The sequence below is a fragment of the Chinchilla lanigera genome, unplaced genomic scaffold, assembly GCF_000276665.1.
Source record: "Chinchilla lanigera isolate Chin_1 unplaced genomic scaffold, ChiLan1.0 scaffold00007, whole genome shotgun sequence".
Classification (NCBI taxonomy): Eukaryota; Metazoa; Chordata; class Mammalia; order Rodentia; family Chinchillidae; genus Chinchilla; species Chinchilla lanigera.
In genome coordinates this window covers 33378826-33398990 of record NW_004955408.1, presented here as the reverse complement: position 1 = coordinate 33398990, position 20165 = coordinate 33378826, and the positions used below count along the sequence as shown (strand labels likewise).

The 20165-nt window shown below is 34.6% G+C and overlaps 1 protein-coding gene across 1 annotated transcript in view; it reads right to left on the bottom strand.

Moving 5' to 3' along the window:
* The window catches only part of Ythdc2 (YTH domain containing 2), a 67367-nt gene extending 49198 nt beyond the window's left edge, over nucleotides 1-18169 (bottom strand). Inside the window, exons 1-5 of the mRNA XM_005376515.1 lie at nucleotides 17761-18169; nucleotides 16535-16625; nucleotides 8356-8552; nucleotides 6762-6961; nucleotides 866-1032 (exon numbers count right to left, since the gene is read on the bottom strand). Of these exons, the coding sequence (XP_005376572.1) occupies nucleotides 866-1032; nucleotides 6762-6961; nucleotides 8356-8552; nucleotides 16535-16625; nucleotides 17761-17968 (863 nt within the window). The 5' untranslated portion in view covers nucleotides 17969-18169. The remainder of the gene's footprint in view (nucleotides 1-865; nucleotides 1033-6761; nucleotides 6962-8355; nucleotides 8553-16534; nucleotides 16626-17760) is intronic.
* Between the last annotated feature and the right edge of the window lie 1996 nt (nucleotides 18170-20165).

Here is a 20165-nt window from a genome sequence, read left to right as displayed (position 1 = left end):
AAGTATGTATTTTATGCCTTATAACCTCACAAATGTATTATTTCTAGTAGCTTTTTATTAACTAAATAATGTATTTGGTTTTAAAATAGATTTTTAAAACAACTTCAAATATATTTTACTTGTAAAGAATACATAATAAATGAAATCAGTATTTTAACCACTATTAAAAACAAACAGGGCTGGAAAGGCAGCTCAGCAATAGAGTGCTTGCCTAGCTTTTGTAATGCCTTGAATTCGATCCCCAGCACTACAATACACAAACACAAACACATAAACGCTAACACACACTAGTACCCCTTATTAAGAAGCCATTTGTAGCCCTACTGGAGGTTAAGCATCCTTACTCCAAAAATATAAAATCTAAAGTGTTCAAAAAGTTTCAGATTTGAAAGCATTTCAGATTAAGGATGCTCACCCAGTAAACTACATACCAACATTCCCAAATCTGAAAAACTCCAAAATCTGATACATGTCTTGTCCCAAACATTTTGGATAAAGGTTATTCAACTTGTAAAACTCAGTAAAATTCATTGTTTTCTATAAACTTCACATCAAATTTGGATGTTTTATTAGTCTAATATGTTTTATTAGTCTCATTTTATAAAGAAAACTGAGGCTCAAAGAGGTGAAATAACTTATACTTCACCATGAAACTTATGAAATGGGATTTGTATCTCAGTCTAAACTCTTTCAAACCACTTATTCGAAAAGTCACTAAGTTTAAACACGATTTGAACATCTCAATATAGAATTACATTGAAAAAAATAACCATTTGACTTTTCAATTAACACATCCTATATTTCTAATGAAATATATGTACATTTCATCTTTTATAAGCATAACAAAAATTAGGACTGTCTTTACCTGCTTTCTAATCGAATCTGATATCCAATTGTTTGACCAATTCTTTCTCTTCTCTCTGCAGCAACTCTTTCAGCCACAGCAATAGCTGCTAATCGTCTTGGCTGAGTACAAAATATACGGCAGGGGATACCATTTTTAAAGCAATCATCTAAAAGAAACTGAGGAATCTGAAACAGAAGTTTTAAAATATAAAATGACAATTATTTTGCATACCTCAAAAGTGCAAGTGAACAAAGAGTAAAAACTTTAAAACTAAAAAAGTTCTGTAATATGCCCAAATATAAATAATTCTTATATAACCAGTAATAATCAGCTAAAAATGTAATTTTAAAACATCTTGCACACAATGGAAACAAACTAAAATATTTACAATCAAGTTTATCAAGAAATAGTTAAGGCTTATAGGAAAAAGACTACAAAACAGTCTTAAAAACAGAAAAGAAGACCTGGATATACAAAGAAATATTTTGTATTCCTGAAGGAGAATAATCCCTAGTTTAAAAACATTAATTTTCTATAAAGTCTATATAAATTTTCTATAAGGCCAAATTATAAAATAAATGACACTAAAAATTTAATTGCTGTTTTTTAAATAGTAAATAACATAAAGAAAACAAAAATAGCCCATAATCCTAAGACTTCAAATACTTTAAATAAAATTGAAGAGGATTCTAAACATTCAAAATAAAAAGTAAAAAATCTTACCCACCCACCCTCACCACCAAGTGTTCCCCCATAAAGTAACTGTTTTAACATTTCTTATGAACACTTGCAATAAAAGAAAACTTACACAATTCAGAATCCTTACATAGATAAACATGTTTTTTATTCAAAATGACCACTGCACTTGATATTTATAACTACTAGTTTTCATTTAATGTATCAAATCTGTATAATCCATTTAACAGCTACATATTCCACCTTACATATGTGCCATAATCTAACAAATAATGTAGCAAATATTTATGCAATTTCCAATTTTTCATGTTATTGATTTGTTGCTATTAAAAAAAATGATGCTGTAGTGAACATCTATCTTAACATGCTTTTGCAAAGATACAAATCACTAGCAGCAGAAATGTTCAGAGTATGTATTCCCAGCACTTGGACGGTTCAGGTAAGAGGACTGCCGTGAATTCAAGGTAGGCTTGGGCTACATATTAAGTTCAAGGCCAGCCTGAAAACACAGCAAGACCCCATCAAAAAAAAAAAAAAAAAAAAAAAAAAAAGAAAGAAATGTCCAGAGTATACACATATTTTAACTTAGATAGAAAAATTATCAGATTATCCTCCAAAACAATTTATATCCTCACCAACAAAGTAGAAGGGCTGCTTGTCAACACCCTGACAAATACAGAATTACCATCATTTTTTAAAATTTGTCAGTCTGATAGCTTATATATTCTGATTTGCATTTCTTTAAATGTGAGTGAAAAAAATCTTTTCATAAGTTTCTTAGCCTCTAGGATTTTTGTTAATTAACTAGTTCATCCAAAAGCATAAATGCATAAGAAATGTTTTTAAAGTCTGTAATTTTAAAACTACAGAAAGTCAAAGATGAAGAAAAGATCTGAACGAGGAAAAGAAATCTTACTTATGGAGGAGCAAAGATAATTACTTCTGACTTCTCAGACACAGGGAAGACCTCTCCTTCAACCAGATAAGCAAGATGAACAGAGTAAAATAAAATATTGAAAAGATCCACCAACCTAAAGTTCTGCGCCTTGCAAAATTATCCTTCAAAAGTGGAAATAGTAATACCTTCTCAGATGAATGAAAATTGATGGAATTTGTTACCAGTAAACTGTCTAAGAAGAAATATTCCAAACAAAGGGAGTTCTTCAGAGAGAAGGAAAATGAAAAATAATACAGGCCAGGAACTTAGATCTTCATGAAGAAAGGAAGAACATCTAGAAAAACTAAGTGAAGGTAAAATCAAAACTTATTTTTCTTATCCTTAATTGACCTAACAGACAAGTTTGTTCAAAATAGTAACAGCAGCAATGTACTTGATTACTTAGGTTTATGTACACATCTTATGTTAGAAGGGGATATATGTATGCCTGTTTAGAAGTGAAATGAATGACAAGAATAATAAGGGACAAGGAGGCAAGAATTAGGATTCTTTTTAAGTAAGATACACAACCTGTGACATGGTATAGTGTCATTTGAAAGTGGACTGGATTAATTACAAATATACACTGCAAACTAACTCTACCACAACCACTCAAAAAAGTAGAAGACAATAAAGAATTTGTACCATATTTTGTAAATTATTAAAGTAAAAAACAGGATCCTGGTGCAGAAATAGATAATGAGATTAGAGATACACAATAAAAATTCCAGAAATAGACCTATAACAACTGATCTTTAAAAATGGCATCTTAAAACAGAGGGAAGGGTAGATAATTAAATAAAACTTGTGTTTGAAAGATTAGATATTGACATAAAGCAAAGGTAAGATTTGTACCTGCTATGATACAATAAAATAAATTCTTCATGAATTTTTTAAATAAATGTATTTATAGGAAAGTAGTTTTTAACTTTATCATGGCCTCAACTCAAAAAGAAGGTTGATGGAGTCAACTAAATAAAAATGTAAACTACTGAAAAAGATACCATAAGCAAAGCTAAAAAGCAAACAAAAAATCTGCAGAAATTATTTTTTAAATGTTTAACCAGCAACAGGCCCATATCCATAACATATACAAAAATGTTTTCAAAAGTAAATTCAAAATAAATAAGCCAAAAGAAAAATGGGATATAAGTAAGGAACTCAGAAAAATAAGCAGATAATAAGCAAACAAAAAGATACTCAAGTCTCTCAGGACCAGAGAAATGCAAATAAAAACATTATTTTTTGCTTACCACATTGACAAAAGTAAAACACATACTAAATATGTATTTAAATCCATTCTTAACCAAGCTTTAGAGAATAGTACTTTCAAAACTATCTTAATTCATAAACTCTTTTTAAAGTTTACCATAAATAGTTACTATAGCTACTAAAACTGTAACTATACTATCCTTAATCGGGGATTTACCCCTCTAGGATTTATCCTACTGAAACCCTCATATAAGCAAAGAAATACTAGGAATCAATATAAGACAGTAAATATAGTGTAAAAATAAATTCCTGCTCTACCAATTCCTATTTATGTAAACCAAGGTAGATTAACATCTATAAATTTTAGTTTTTCATCTTTATCTGTAAAAAGAGGTAATAAAATCTATATGTTCAAAGCATACTGAGAGGCTAAAATGACACAACTGCTATAAGAACTCAGCATACAGTAAATATTTTTTATTATAAAAATATTCAGAAATTCTATGCAGTTGTCTTTAAAATGAGGTATATCTCTAGGTACTGACATGAAAAAGTATCCAATTTTTGCTAAGCAGAAGAAGATAAAAAATGTACATATGTCATTATCCCACAGGTGTTTTTAAAAAATACTACATATCAATATTATAAAGAAATACTTATTTTAAAAGACCTGCCTATATCAATGTGGTGAAAAGAACAAAAACAAAGAATACAAACAACCCCCCAAAATTAGAAACATACTCCAAATTTCTGGCAATAATTCAGAGAGATGGTGGAAAAAGAATTATAATTCTTTCACTATTTCTGTAACATTTTCCATATGCTTGAATTTTGCATAATAAACAGGAATAAAGGAGAAAAATTCAAAAAGCATTTAACTTCTTAATACCATTAAAGGTAAGATGAATTTGGCCAATGATATTACTTTATTTTATTTTATATTTCAGACAGTAGAAACATTGGTAATTTTACCTCAGCTCTCTCAACAAGACTGTTACATTTAAACCCATTAGATTAACAGTTTCTTCTTGAAAAACAAAGTGTATATTTACTAGCAAAATTCTAAATTATCTTTTCATACCTAATAAAATAACACATAATTGTGAAAAAAGACATCTATAATTCCATATCCTAGTATCATTATGAAAGACATAATTTAAATTGGATGTGGAGGCATATGCCTGTAATCCCAGCTACCTGGGAGGCCAGCGCAGGAGGATCACTAATTCAAACCCTGCCTAGGCAACTTAAAAAGATTTTGTCTCAAAATAAAATAAAAAGGGCTGAAAATATAGCTCAGTCATTGAACATCTGCCTAGCATACAGGAGGCCTTGAATTAAATTACTAGTACTGCAAATAATAATAATTATAATTATTTTAATTATAATATTAGTAAAATAAAAACACTTCTATCAAAATTTCCATGTTTAATCTCCATTCAACATAGTAATTAAAAAGGCTATAATTAATACCTAATGATAAAATGTACTCTAATAATAATGGTAACAATCTAAGACATTCAGATTTTTTTAAAGTAATTCCATGCTATTTCACTTGATCATACCAAGACTTATGCTGAAGAAAAATCCATACACTCTTCAGTTTAAAATGCCATATTTTTAATTATTTAGTTCTATAGGCTCAAGTTTTAATGATAAGGAATCATTCTGTGAAAAGGTATAATCCTACAAGCTAGGACCTGATAAAATTCACAAACTCTCTGCTATGTTTTTGTTTGTTTTGTTTTTCTTCCAGTACCAGGAATTGAACTCACGACCTTGCGCTTGCCAGGCAGGCACTTTGCCGCTGAGCTAAATCCCCAGCCCCTCTGCTATGTTTTGATATGATCCTCAAAAGTTTGTGAGTAGGAAACTTAATTAACAAATTATCTTGATGTGTTTGGAGATGGAGTCTTTCAGAGGTAAATGTGGTGGTTGGATAAGGTAAAGATGGTAGGGCCTCTATGGTGACCTCAGTGCAATTAGAAGAGATCTACGCAGGCACAGTTGCTCTGGCTTCCCAAGTGACGCTCTCTACCATATTATACTACACACAACCTTCACCAGATTCTGGTGCCATGCTTTCGGACTTCCCAGACTCTGTTAGCCACAGAAACTTCTATTCTTTATAAATGACCCAGTCAGTGGTATTCATTAAAAGCAACAAAATATGGACTAAGACATTCTACTACCTGGGGACAAAGTTTATGCAAGTAACCAATATAACCATAAGAAATCTTACCTATTTTTTTTTTTTTTTTTTTTTTTTTTTGGTACTGGGAATTGAACTGAGGACCCTGTGCTTGCCAGGCAGACACTTGTGCAGCTAAACTATATCCCTGGCTCTTAACCTATTTTAAAAAGCACCTATTTCCATAGACAAAAATCTGCAAATATATTTTATCTGAGCCTTTACCAAAAGCAAACTGATTTTAATACCGAAATGCTGGAAATGAAAAAACATTTTAAAAAGGCCATATTGTGCCATACTTTTTCCAACCTCTCATAATTGAGTGCAACTTCAAATAAGGTACTTTGATTTTAAATATCCATGTCAAAGCTATCACATTAATTCATTCTTCAGTCAATGGATTTTGTATTATTTATTCTACATCTTTTACTTTAGCTCCATGTAAAGCACTATGTAGGGTGCTCTTATCAAAATTGTCTCTAAACTTCACACTAAATGGTAGCAATTATTAGCCCCATCTTATAAATAAAGTCTCTTGCTCACGTACATTAGAAAACTAACCTAAAACTTCATATCCAACACAGGGAAAAACTAGTATTTCAGTCCAAGGCTAAATCTATGTTCCTTCTATGATACTACACCCCATCCTCACCTCTGTCTTATTAAGGAACAAATGTATCAGTTTAAAGATAATAATTTAAAGCATTTCTTTTGTACAAATTCTCAAAGTGTATTCCCAACACTAATTTATTTCTGAAATAACTGCTAGAAAAACTAGAAGTTTATTTTTCTGTTTAAACAGATGTAGTATAAATATGATATAAAACTACAACGTGGGATCATTTTTATTTTCTTTAAACAACAAAGGAAAAACAAACCTGTGTAGTCTTTCCAGACCCAGTTTCTCCTACAATCAAAACTACTTTATTTTCCTTAATTATTTTAACAATTTCTTCTTGTTTTTCAAACACTGGCAAAGACTGCCTGAATGAATCAAATTCAGATTCTCCTCTTTTCACTGGAATTTGAGGTATGCCATTATTGAGTCGTCCACTTGTCTTGCTCATTTCTCGGTTTTCTTTGAGGATGAAAAAATAAAGAAAGACTGATCAACACTGAAACAGAAGTGTTAAAAGATAAGCATAATAATTTCTATGTAATTCCTTTCAAGCGTTTCTTGTCTGCTCAGTTTACATAAAGTTAGCATGCAATGCCTCAACTGTTGTACATTTGCTAAGCTTACAGAATGCTAGAAATGTCAGTTATCAATTACAAAGCAAACCTCTCAAAAGCAATTCTGATGCATAGTGTATAAAACTGAATAAAAATTAATCCATCAATAGCTGTTAAAATGCAAAAACAGGGGCTGGGGATTTAGCTCAGCAGCACAGCGCCAGCTTGGCAAGCGCAAGGTCGTGAATTTGATTCCTAGTACCGGAAAAAAAACAAACAAAAAAAGCAAACACAATTTTTATACTCTATATTCAGTTTTTTATGTTTGTATCAATGGTCACAGAAATTTAAAATTTTATAGTAGAAAATAATGTATTTTATACTTATCAGAACTGTTACATAAATATGAAAACACACTGCAAAAAAGAAAAATATGTTTAAAGTTACACATGTAAGATCAAGTGATCAAACAGAATAACACGTGTAATGTCTAAGCATTATATTCTAAAACTTAATATCCTAATTGAGCATTCTTTAGCCAATATTCACATTTAACTAAGCAGGTAGTATAGAAATAAAGAAGGTATGTTTTATATTCTCTGTATAGCTCAAAAAGTATGCCTGTACTTAAAATAAGTTCTTTGATATCTGCTTTCTACATGATGTAGAACTGCTCCAATAGGCAATAATTATGCAAATGGTCACCAGAGGCAATAAACAATACTTTTCTCATTTTGAAGTTATTTTTCCAAATAGTAAAATGACAACTTCATTTTATAAACTAAACGTATTACTTATCACCTTTGAGCAATTTAATATACCAAAGTTTGTGCCCCATCCCTTAGCAGAAACTAAAGCTCCAACAATTCAAACTCTTATTAATTAGTGTATCATGTATAATATGGGAAGGTCCAAACTTCAGAGTAAACTCCTAGCTCTGCAGTTTACTGGCTGGATGAGTGACTTTGAACAAATTGTTTCACTCCTATGAGTTTTAGTTTCCTCCTCAGTGAAATAGGGAAAATTCTTACCTTGCCAAGGTCTTACATAAAGGGTTAGTATATTGCCTACACAGTAAACAAACCATACACAATAACTATCATTATAACACTTAAAAAAAACTTGGTCTAACTCTATGATGTCCCAAAATTTTCATAATTCTTAATAACTTCTGACAAACTATTCAACCCGAGAAAACTTATTTCATTTCATATTAGTCTTTTTAAATAAACCTAAAATGAAAAAAGAACAGTCATCAAATTATAGGGTAAACAAGGAAGCTCCCCAGAAAATACATACCAGCTTCAACTGCAAACACATTTCCTCTTTCTGTTTTAGGCAGAAGTTCAGTACGCTCTTTATTGGTGACAGGAAATCTCTGAATTAGGCTCCTAACAGCATGTTTTGTATTATGAGTCAAATTACAGGTCATCATTGCATGAGCTGTTTCTGATCCATCTTTCTTCTTCACAGTTAGGTATCTATTTGCTCCCTTTCTGAATATTAATAAAAATCATTTATTTATTATATATAGTCAGTTTGTTTAAATATGATGTATGCCTACTTAGAAAATATGTCTCAAGCAAAACATTGAAAAAATCAAAATGTTTCATTAAGATACTAAAAGTCCCAAAAAATTCAGTAAAGAATGACTCTGAGCTCAAGTGGTCACAGACTTTTTCAATAAAATTTCAAAATGCTGCAAATCCAATTTTAAATAAGCAAAAAGGCCTACATACCCAGAACTATGAAAATTTGTCTTTAGCAAACAAACATTACTTATTAATACATGCTGAGAAGCACAGAGGGGAGGGTTGAACAAAAAACCAAAAAATAATAATGAAAAACTTATGGTTGACTCTTCAGATTAGTATATCTCATTAAATGCTTCCATAGTGAATGGTTCCATATATTGGTTAATGTCATACCCCCATGAAAATCTGTTAATACAGCCAGTTTTAGTGGCTGAACCACAAAATACATAAAGCTCCATTACTGACAACTACTTACAGTATATTTTTTTAACAAAAGAAATTTTTCAAAGCTTCAGACACTTCAATTATAAGGTAATGATGACCTAAACTATTCAAGTTATTTGCTGGAGGTTTGTTTCTTCAACTATGACAGACCTGACTGTGTCTTTTATGATTTCTGTAGCTCCAAGAATACTAGGTAAAATGTTATGCACACAGCAAGCCTCCAAATGTTTTGATTAATTTAGTAATACATGACTATAATCTAGCAATATAGTGTTGGCTCAAGCTATGAAGGCACACAGACCAGAATTTAAATCCCAGTTCTACCATTTACTAGCTTGTAAGACTATAACCAAATTACTTAATGGTCCTGAGCCTAAGTTAAAAAGAATACATATTTCAAAGGACTATTCATACGATTAAGATGGTGCCATTTAAAGTATAGCATCTCTCACAGATTAGGCTCTAAATAAGTGAAAGCTATTACAATTATTGTCAGGAAAAAATATTTCTTAAACTCAAAAAAAAGTATCCAAATATGTCATAAATGTTTTATAATTTGTTAATATTGTCATCACACAAGGTATTATAAAAATGAGCAACAAAGTCACAAATATTATGAAAATAAAATGTACAATTTTATTTTTCTTATACTTATTAAGTTGAAATTTATCAACAATATCTTCAGTGCAGAAAAGTATTAAACCGAAAATTAACCTGTACAGTTTTATCTGCATAAGTCTTTTAAGTGAGGCTTTCATTTTACCAAGATATTTAATATGTGGAAACTCCTTAATGAATTTCTTTAAAGAATTAGAAGATTTCCATGTATCATCAACTCTTTAAGTGCTCAGTGATCCCTTAAATTATGAAATAAAAAAGTTAAAACTTAAGCTAATCTAAAAATTTTAGTTGTTTCCACAATAAATCAAAATTATTGAATTCTAGAGACATTCTCTATAGTAGGTTCTTTTCCTGTGAACCTTTCTGAAACTTCACAATATTCATTTCACAAAAAGAAGATATACTGAAATTACCACTAGATCAAAAATCAGCAGTCTAGTGTTTGTCTAGTAATACTCCTTTTTTTTTAGTAGGGGGAATTAAACTCAGGACCTTGCACTTGCCAAGCAGGCACTGTGTGCTGAGCCATATGCCCGGCTTTCAACTAATTGTTTGACTACAATTAAACTGTTTTATTTCTCCAACAGTGTATACTGCCTAATAAAGTCTCTCATTCATCTAGCAATTCTATATTTTCTTAAAAATCATCTCAGGAAGGTTTTGCTATACTTCACCTTTAACTAATTTTTCTATTATTCATTCATTCAATTATTTACCATATATTATCTGAGCATCTACTATCTGCCAGAACCTATAGAAGCTGAAATTACAAACTAAAACACACTCCTTCCTTGACAAGTTTACTGACAAAATAATGGATTGAACTGAAATTTTCTTAACGTAAGTTGCCTAATATAGTACTTGTGTATAAAAGTAATTCATATTAAGCAAGTTTAAATACATAGCCACTACAATTACTAAACTGTAAAATTTCGTGTATTCAACTTTAGCACAGCTGATAGGGCACAAACACAGCATCAACCTGATATGTTTGTTTTAGTAAAAGATTCAACCTCTGGCTACTACTCCTTCTTGTTCCTACTATATTCACCACTGCCAGTGTCAATGATATATGCTACCACTTTAAGGTCACTGATGTAGTTCAGTGGAAAAGCCCAAGCTTAGTATATGCAAGGTCTTGGATTTATTCCCTAGAACTCTCTCCACTGCCAAAAAAGGAAAACTGATAATGTAACTAGTCAAATTTAATACAATTCTAATATTAATCAATTCAATGACCAAATTACTGAATTTTTAACTCAACAACCATGTCTTAACATGTACTACTTCCCAAGTTTGAGAATAATTTAAAACATCAGATAAAGAGCCAAAATTACTCAAAGAAAATGACTAAAGTTGACAGCCACTAAGGAGTTACTGTTTTTAAAAAGCAAAATTGTTAATTTTGTATCTCCACTTACAGTTCCATTAGGCAGATAAATGCCAAAATCTAGCTCTGGATCATGTTCTGTCCAGTGGTATAACACAGAATTACAATTTACTACTAGAATTTGCACTATTATAATTTGAAAATAATAAACCAACCAATTAACTATTTTATCACTAAAATGAACACAGCTGCTTTCCTGTGGTACCACACTATGCGGTAAATACAATGTTCTTAACGGGCTATAAGTAACTTGAAGATAAGATCTAATATTTTGTTCTAATTCCTCATTGGACCCAGTACAATAGTATAAACTCACAGTAAACCATAAAACCAATTTGCTAAATATTAACAGTGTTCAAATCCTCGCTCTGACACTTGCTAGCTATGTGATCTTAGAAAAATTAATTAACAACTCTAGGCTTTAATTGACTCCTATTATACAGTTATCAGATGTTATTAACAGAACCCATCTTATAAAACTATTGTAAAGTTTTAATGTTAACTGTTTAAATATCTAGCACAATGCCTGTTGCATAACAGTATTTAAATGTTGCCTTCTGTTCTTATCATTGGACACAGCAGGGTTTCTTTTTCAATGGATGTCTAAAAATTTAACGAGTTCATTGCTTTAAATCCATTTTTCCTATTTTAACTAGGGGGAGAGGGGAGGCAAGAAACCTTTCAAGCAGGAGGTAAGGGAGGTAATAACCTAAATATAAAAAGAGTCTTTCTTGTGCTGTACAGCCTTGTGAAAAGAGGTCAGAAGAGTATTCCAGTACCAATGAAGTAGTGACTTTAGCAGTCTCAGTATAAGAAACATGTACTTGGAAAACCTTTCACACACTTTGTATTTCTTCATTTCACAAATTTTTAATGAAGTTTATTTTGTAAATTCTATTTTGTCTAACCTCGAATAAGCAAAACGGGACAGAGATTATGGTTTTGGATATGAAGAAGCCAAAGACTGAGGAAAGTTTACTCTTAGAACCAAAACATAGTGACTTAAGTTGAGGAAAAAAGCAAACAAAATATGAGGAGAAATTTTTGTATGTGAAACCTGACAAGACTGTCAAAGAAAACTTCAGGTTACACTAAAGGCCACCAAAGTATGGTATGACTAAAAGAATATTTCCACTAAAAGACGAGCACTTGGGGCTGGGGATTTAGCTCAGCGGCACAGCGCCTGCCTGACAAGCGCAAAGTTGTGAGTTCAATTCCCAGTACCGGAAAGAAACCAAAAACAAAAAATAAAAAAATAAATAAAAATTTTAAAAAAGATGAGCACTTATAAAAATAATCAAAACTAAACTAAATTGAACCCATTAGGAAATGAAAAAAAGAATCCATCACACACTGTAGCCTTTTTAAAAAAGGCCAGCAAAAAGAAAAAATTGTATATTACCAAAAAGGAACCCTGAGATCTATTTTCTAAAACCTTCAAAGAAACCCAAACTAAACTACAGAATCTTAAGCAACGGCAAAGAGATTAACCCCTTTAAACTTTATCATTAAGAAAACAGGTTTCCAAAGTAAAAGGACTGGCCAAAGACTTCTAGAATACCTACGTTCAGTTGCGTAGAAGATACAAAGTCAATACAAACAAATCAGTATGTTCCTGAGTATCAATATCCTAGTTTTTCCCCATTTTGATCTTTGAGCAGACTTTGTATAGTATTTATCGGGTGGTACTTGTTACTTTCAAATGCTTTTCCTTTTAAAAAAATTTTTAAACGAAGTCATTTTGAATTTACTTATCAAATTCTTTTCATTTACATACAAATTTATACCTGACTTACATTTCATTTTGTGCTGAGACTACGGTTTGGTGATACGTATTTCAGATGCAACCAGGTATGAGTATAGGTCAGAAAGCTTGGTTTCTATTTCAAGACTTCTATTTTCTCATTCTTTAGCTTTGGTTCAGTTCCTTCACTTTTTAAAAGTTTTATTAGTACATGTTTGCAGCACAGAAAGAGGAGGAGTTGGTACAAGTATATAACAAGCTTAATTCCTTTTACATCCTCCACTCTCTTCCCTTCTGGCTGTGCTTTTTTTTCCCCTACCTTCCTTTCCCACCTCAGTCCACCTCTCTTTTTTTTCCTAGTATCTTTTATTTTGGTCTTCAGGTATATTTTTGGTTTCTCATATAAGAGAAACAATGTGGTATCTAAGCTTGTGTGTCTGATTTATTTTGCTTAACATTAACTTGGTAAATCAATGAATTAATGCTACAAGATTAAGAAAAAACAAAAACAAAAAACTTTGCCAAAGAACGACCAAAAAAAAGCATGAAAAGTAAGTCAGGTATAACTTTTTATGTAAATGAAAAGAATGTGAGAAGTAAATTTAGAGTGACTCTGTTCATTAAAAAAAATTTTTTTAAAGGAAAAGCATTTGAAAATAAGAAGTACCACCAGCTAAATACTATACAAAGTCTGCTCAAAGATCAAAATGGGAGGGGAAAAACTAGGATATTTCCCAAAAAGGTTTGCGTCTTTAAGATTACAGGTGTTAAGGACTAGATAAGTAAGCCCCATTGCCTTGCTTCCCTTAGCATCTTTCCTTTCTCCTCTCTTTCTCTGGCTTTTCAGTGTTTTCTCATTCTCCCCCTTTGTCTTGATGACTTTTTTCTTGCTCACTCCTTCCCCAGATGTTTCTCCATCCTAGATCGTTCCTTAAATGATCAGGCTGAGGCAGGAAGACAGTGCAGCTACTAAACAGAAGTAGAGGTAGCGTATTCCTAGAGACTGATTTTCTAAGATCATTCTCAAAGTCTGCAGTTTAGAATTTAAGACTATAGCAATGATGTAGCTATATAATTGTGTATTTAAAATAGCTGTCTTAAATGGAAGCCAAAAAACTCTTACCTATAATTCTGAAATCCAAACTGTTCTGAAACTGGAAGCTTTTTATAAGTGTGCAGTTATTTATTTGGCCTGAAGGCATGAAGTTATTAAGTCTTTCCCCGGCATGGAGTTATTAAGTCTTTACCTTGGTGTAAATATTTATATATTTTCTAGTATAAATATTAATGTAACTAAAAATTATTCCCATGCCTTCTTAGGGGCACTATATAACATATTACAAGTGCACCCTAATATCTTCCTAGACGCTGAAAGATATGAATCTCAATATATGTTTGGCCCATGTATTATTGGATAAAGCTCTGTATTTTCACTTTCAAATACAGCAGTTTACCTATCCATTGGACTATATACCGTAATATGTACAGGCTCAGGAACCTAACCACTGTTGTAGCATTGGCCTAAGCTAAATACACACTGACCTAAGGTAAACTCCCCTCAGGCAGTAATTAAGGATTCATATATACAAGACATCTCAACATCAGCTACTTTCATGCTAGGACCATGTTTTTGTTAACATTGTCTTAATAAAGTGTTGTTTTCCCTCTTTTCAACTTAAAAACAGGTAAGGTGAAATTTTATCTTTTTTACCTCTGTATCAGTGGGTCCCAATCTGGGGCAATTTTGCTCTGCAGGGAACTTTTAGCTATGTTTAGAGGTATTTGAGGTGTCACAGCTGGGTTTGGGACTGTTAATGGAATGTAAGGTATAAAGGCTAGGTAGGCTGCTAAACAGCCTAAATGCTAAAAAAAAAAAAAAAAAAATAGAATAGAATAAAGAATTTCACACCAAAAATGTCAACAGTACCAATATTGAGAAGAGTGGTATCTACATAGAGTGGTATTTACACTCTATGTATATAGAGTGGTGGTGAAAAGAGATACCACTATAGTTATTCCCAGTATAAAGTACAGCCACACATCATTTAACAATAGGGTATGTCCTGACAAATGCAATTTCACTCACTGTGCTTACATCAATTAAGGTCACGTCATCAACAGGCAATACAATCTTGTGGGACTATCAATACAGTCTGTTAATGACCAAAACATCATTATGTAGCACATAAATGTAGTTCCACAGAATTTTAGAGTTCTTCAATTTGGACAGCTTAAATGCCTTTCCCCAAGATCAGACTTTTAAAAATAAAAATAAAAATAACCATACATACACTATTTTCTCTTGTTCCATTTTAATCATTTCTACTCATTAGATTCCTTTCTTTTAGCTGGACACGGTGGTATACTCCTGTAATCCCAGCACTCAGGCAGCTAAAGCAGGAGGATCACCATGAGTCTAAAGCAAGCCTGGCCACATAATGAGTTTAAGGCCAGCCTGAACTATGTATCAAGACCCTGTCTAGTTTTTTGAGACAGGGTCTCACTTTTGTAGTTCAGGCTGGCCTTCAATTCACTATATAGTCAGACTGACCTTAAGTGCCTGATCATCCTGCCTCAGCCTCCAGAGTGCTAGCACACAGGCATGCAACACCACACCGAGATAATCGTTAGATTCTTTGGTAGAAAATAAAATAATGAACATGTAATACAAATCTTACTATTACAATATATTAATATTAAAAGAAATAAGTTCTATGAATACAGTACTTACATTTATCTTGTATATCTATTCTTTTAAAAAGAAAAAGGAGTTTCTATCAAAAATAAAAATATTTTTACTCAATCAACTTTACCTTGTAAATTATTTTTCAAAATTTACCTTTGAAGAGATTCAGAATATACTTCCCCAAAATACATCACTTTGGCATAAGGATTATTTTGAGCTGAAGGCAAATAAGAAAAAGCAGACACAAGAAAAACCTTTCCATACTATATCCCTGTTTACCAAGAACAGCAGGATAACCTTACAGAGACCAAATCTAGACTCAAACCAGAGGGAGGATCGGAGGAGCTGACATAACAAAACTTGGTGAAACAACCCTTATCTCCTAGTAGTTTCCTCCTAGACACCTTCCACAATTTGCCACACCTAAAAAGTCTTTTCCCTTTCTCTATCACTTTTTTTTTAAATGAGACAGGATCGCCCTATAAAGTCCAGACTGGCCTGAAATTCTCAGGGATCCTCCTGCCTCAGCTTCCTTACTGCTGGGATTACAGGTGTGTACCATCACACAAAGCTCTATTGCTTTTAAGTTACTCTTCTTTATTAAGTTGTTATATAGCTCAGGGGCACAAGAGGCTGCCAGGCAAGATTAAATCCTGAGTTCCATTCCCAGTACCAAAAAAATCTAAAAAAATTTTTAAATCAATTATTAAGATGCTATATAAGCCCCAACTTTGAGTTACTCATTAGTGAGTTTTTCCCTGCCTATAAGTGGTCAACATTTTAATAAATCTGTTTTTTCTCTTGTTCATCTTCTATCAAACTAAGGTGGATAGAGAAAACTGTACTGTTTCTCACATTTTCGGGGTGGGTGTTGCCCTGGGGCATGACTGGAGGAGGAAAGAAAACGCTGAACTTGACAGAGACCTGAATGATTTTATCTACATACAGTATAATTAAGAATGTGAAAGTAAAAACTATAATAACTATTTAAACATTGGAAGACACATTTATTTTTTTAAAATAATCTTTTTTTAAAGTAAGAAGAACTATCAGCTCACCCTTTACTTTTGGAGACCAAACCAAGAGACTGACTCAATCGATGAATAAAGGCTCTTTCAGTACTGGTCAAAGAAGAAGGAAATTCCATTTCTGCACCAAAAAAAACAAAATACTGTAGTATTACTTGTGGGTAAGCAATTTTCTTTCAAGCAATACACATAGAAACAATTTGAAAACATCTGTATAAGCATATAATCAAATTTGTTCTATAGGTAAAATAAATATTCATTCAACAACTGAATGCATACCAGAATTCTGATGTTAATTTTTTTAATGTATTAAACCTACAAATGATAAAGAACTATGACATTCATCAAAGAGTACTTCTGTTACTTATTTCTGTTGGACTCTTGAGTTGGTATAATTACTGATGAGCATTTTTATCGCTATTTTAACTTAGTCCTTACTTAATTAACTAAAAGCTGGCCAGGTGTGGTGGCGCACACCTGTAATCCCAGCACTCGGGAGGCTGAGGAGGCAGAAGGATTGCTGTGAGTTCGAGGCCAGCCTGAACTCAAACAAAAAATTAACGAGAAGCCTATTTTCCTCTGTAAGGAGGTCTACCTCAAGCATTATGGATTTTCACTATGAAACCCCATTGTCCTTGCTTTCAAAACCGTATGAATTCGTATTTCCCTCCTGCGGGCTAGATTTACTGTTACGTAGCGCCGAGGTTTTCCCTCCGTTTACGTTCAAAATCAACCTGCCCAGGGCACGGCCGAGACTGGAGTGTACGCTTCCACAGCCAGAGTTCTCTTAATGAAGCCAGCAAACTGGAATAAGCATGAACATGCTGCAGAGACGCCAAGGGTCGGCGGCCGGTCTCTGCGACCCCAGACAGCTTTCTAAGCCTGAAGACGTGGACCGCGCTCCGTGCGCCGCGGCAGGTATAATCTAAGTGTGCGGCACGATGCGTCTGAGCTTCCAACAGCCCCAGCCCCTGGCGGTGCGCTCGTGTGCCCGACCGCCTCCGTTCACACGGCCGCAGCCTACACGCGCCTCCCTGAAGGCGACACCTACAGCAGCTCAGCAGTAACCCGAAGAGCGTCGGCTCCGCCGCCCGAAGCGCGAAAAGCCTGGGGAAAGGCCCTGCCTGGAGCCCCCGACCTCGACTCCCGAGGCCAGACACACGCCCCCCGCGGCCCGGCCCGCCGCGGCTCCCCGTGTGCGGCGCGGCGCGGCCCTCTCGCGGGCCCGCCCGCGCGGCGTGGGGGTCAGGACTCACCTCTCTGGTCCCCGTAGCGGAAGCGCTCCAGCGCGATGTTGACGGCGATCTTCACCTCCTCGTCGATGCGAATGTCCTTCAGCCCCTTGGCCCGGCGGCCGCCCCCAGACCCACAGGCAGCGGGGCCGCCGCCGCCGCCGCCTCCGCCTCCGCCGCCGCCACCGCCCGGAGCGGGCGGCCGCGGGGAGACGCTGTCGGGCCTGGACATGGCCCTGAGGCGATGTTCTCCCAGCGCGGAGGCAGCCAGACTGCCGGTGACAGCCTGTGACAGGGAGAGCGGGCCGCAAGGTCCACCGGCGAGACTGGACCGCTCCGCAGGCGGTAGGTGCTGGGCCCGGGTCGCCAGGAAGCTCCCGCTCACCACAACAGCGGAGCAGGCACCGCCGCCACCACAGCCCGGCGAGGCGGACAGCGCATACGTGATGACGTCACCGGGCGTGCTCACGTGACCTCGGCGCGTAGGCTTGGGGAGCTGAGCCCTGGATCCGCTCCTGGCTCCTAGCGGGGGCGGCGTCCCGGCAGGTGCTCCCAGCCCTCTCCCACTGCCCGCCAAAGCGTTCCCGTGCATCCTTTTATTCAGTTACTTACTAGTTCATTTAATAATGCACTTATTCGTTCAGAACAGGCTCCTACTATGTGCCCGACACTGTGCACCCTCGATGCGCACTGAGGACCTGACAAAGGCTCCCCACTTCCTGTGTTTTATATTCTAGTGAGAATTTTTGCCGGATTGAACAAATAAAAAGCAAGATAACCAATTTGGATTTCACATAAACAATGAATAATTTTTAGTCTTTCCCATGCAATATTGAGGAACACAGTAAAAATTTATTCGTTATTCAGCAAATTCAGATTAACTGCAAATCTATATTTTACCTGGCAATCTTAAACGAAGATGACGGGCCAAAAACAGCTAAGTGATTAAATGATAGTGATAATAATTTGCTATTTAATATAGTGGCATATGCAGGTGGGCTTCTTTCGTATGCAAGGGGTTAGAGAAGTTTATCAGAACTCCCCCTGGCTTACCTACGGTCCTACTAATATAAATCTAATATATAAAGAATGATGAAAACACAAAATCACCATTAGAAAAAACACAATCATTCAGGCAAGAATCATTTATGGGTACTAAAAAAAGTGGGGAAAGCTGTGATGTACAATAAAATATTTGCCTAACCTGTGACTATTTCTCCCCAAAGATCAGAATTAGAATCTAAAAACAGAATTTCTCCTATCCCCAGCAAAAGAGCCTTCACAATGTCTGTCAAGAGGTATTTCAAAATCACTATAGACGTGCTCTACCACTTAACATATGGTAAACAGGTGAAAGATACATAGTATGTATTTACATGGTATATAGGTTACCTGAGCACGAGATAACATCTGTACCCGATCTGCACCTATAGCATATCTGTACCTGTATACAGAAAGGACTGTGTATCAACAACAGATTCTGGATGCAGAACTAGATAGGGTGTCTCTGGAACAGTATATGTATAGTGTGGTAATAAGGGGACAAATATTTCATATTTGGTGACCAGGTATTGTCAAAAGACAATAGTACAAAAATTTGTTTCAAAATTTTAACTGGCTTTGTAATTTTAAAATTGGGCAGCACTTCACTCCATAAAACAGAATTTGTTACAAAGAGCTAAGCTGTGGTGGTTGATTTTTAAACAGAAAACAAACTAAAAAAAAACAAAAACAAAGAACAAAAGCAGATTGGTCATTTCAAAGTTACTTTCCTTATAATAGAAGAATGGAGAAATTATGCTGGAAAAATGACTGATTTGTTAACATTGGATTACTTCGATTTAGTGGGTCTTGTTTCAAGGCCACTGAAACTGGGCTGCTTGAGGAATTTGGGTGTATTCATTTATTCTCTCAGTCAGTCTCTCTCTCTCCTCCCCTCCCCCAACTTCGGAGATCAGATAAAAACTTTGACTTTGGCGAAATAGACCTTTAACGTGAATAAGTCCATTTTGATTTTTTGTCTGATTGTTGAAATCACTAGATGGCCTAGAATTTAGTCCAAAATAGTGGCCTCCTATAATTTTAGTTTAGCTTTATTAACTGTGTCAAAGAATACTAATGCATGCCAATGAGTATTTGTCCTCTTCTTCCTGAGCATTATATTTCCCAATCCCCTTGCTGTCAGCCAAAGCCCAAAAGACTATTGGCTACTGAAATGCGGCTGGAACTGATGTACATTTCTAGGCTTGGTCTCTAAATCCTTTCTTCAATCCTCCATTCTCTGCCTTTCTGGTTTACAGGAAGTTTCAGAAAACAGCATACCCACTAGATAGCATGGCCCCAGTTTCCCGAATGACTGTGATAAAGTTTCCTTGTCAATGTACATTGAACTGTAATATAAGAAATAAGCCTTTTTCTTCTGGGATGTG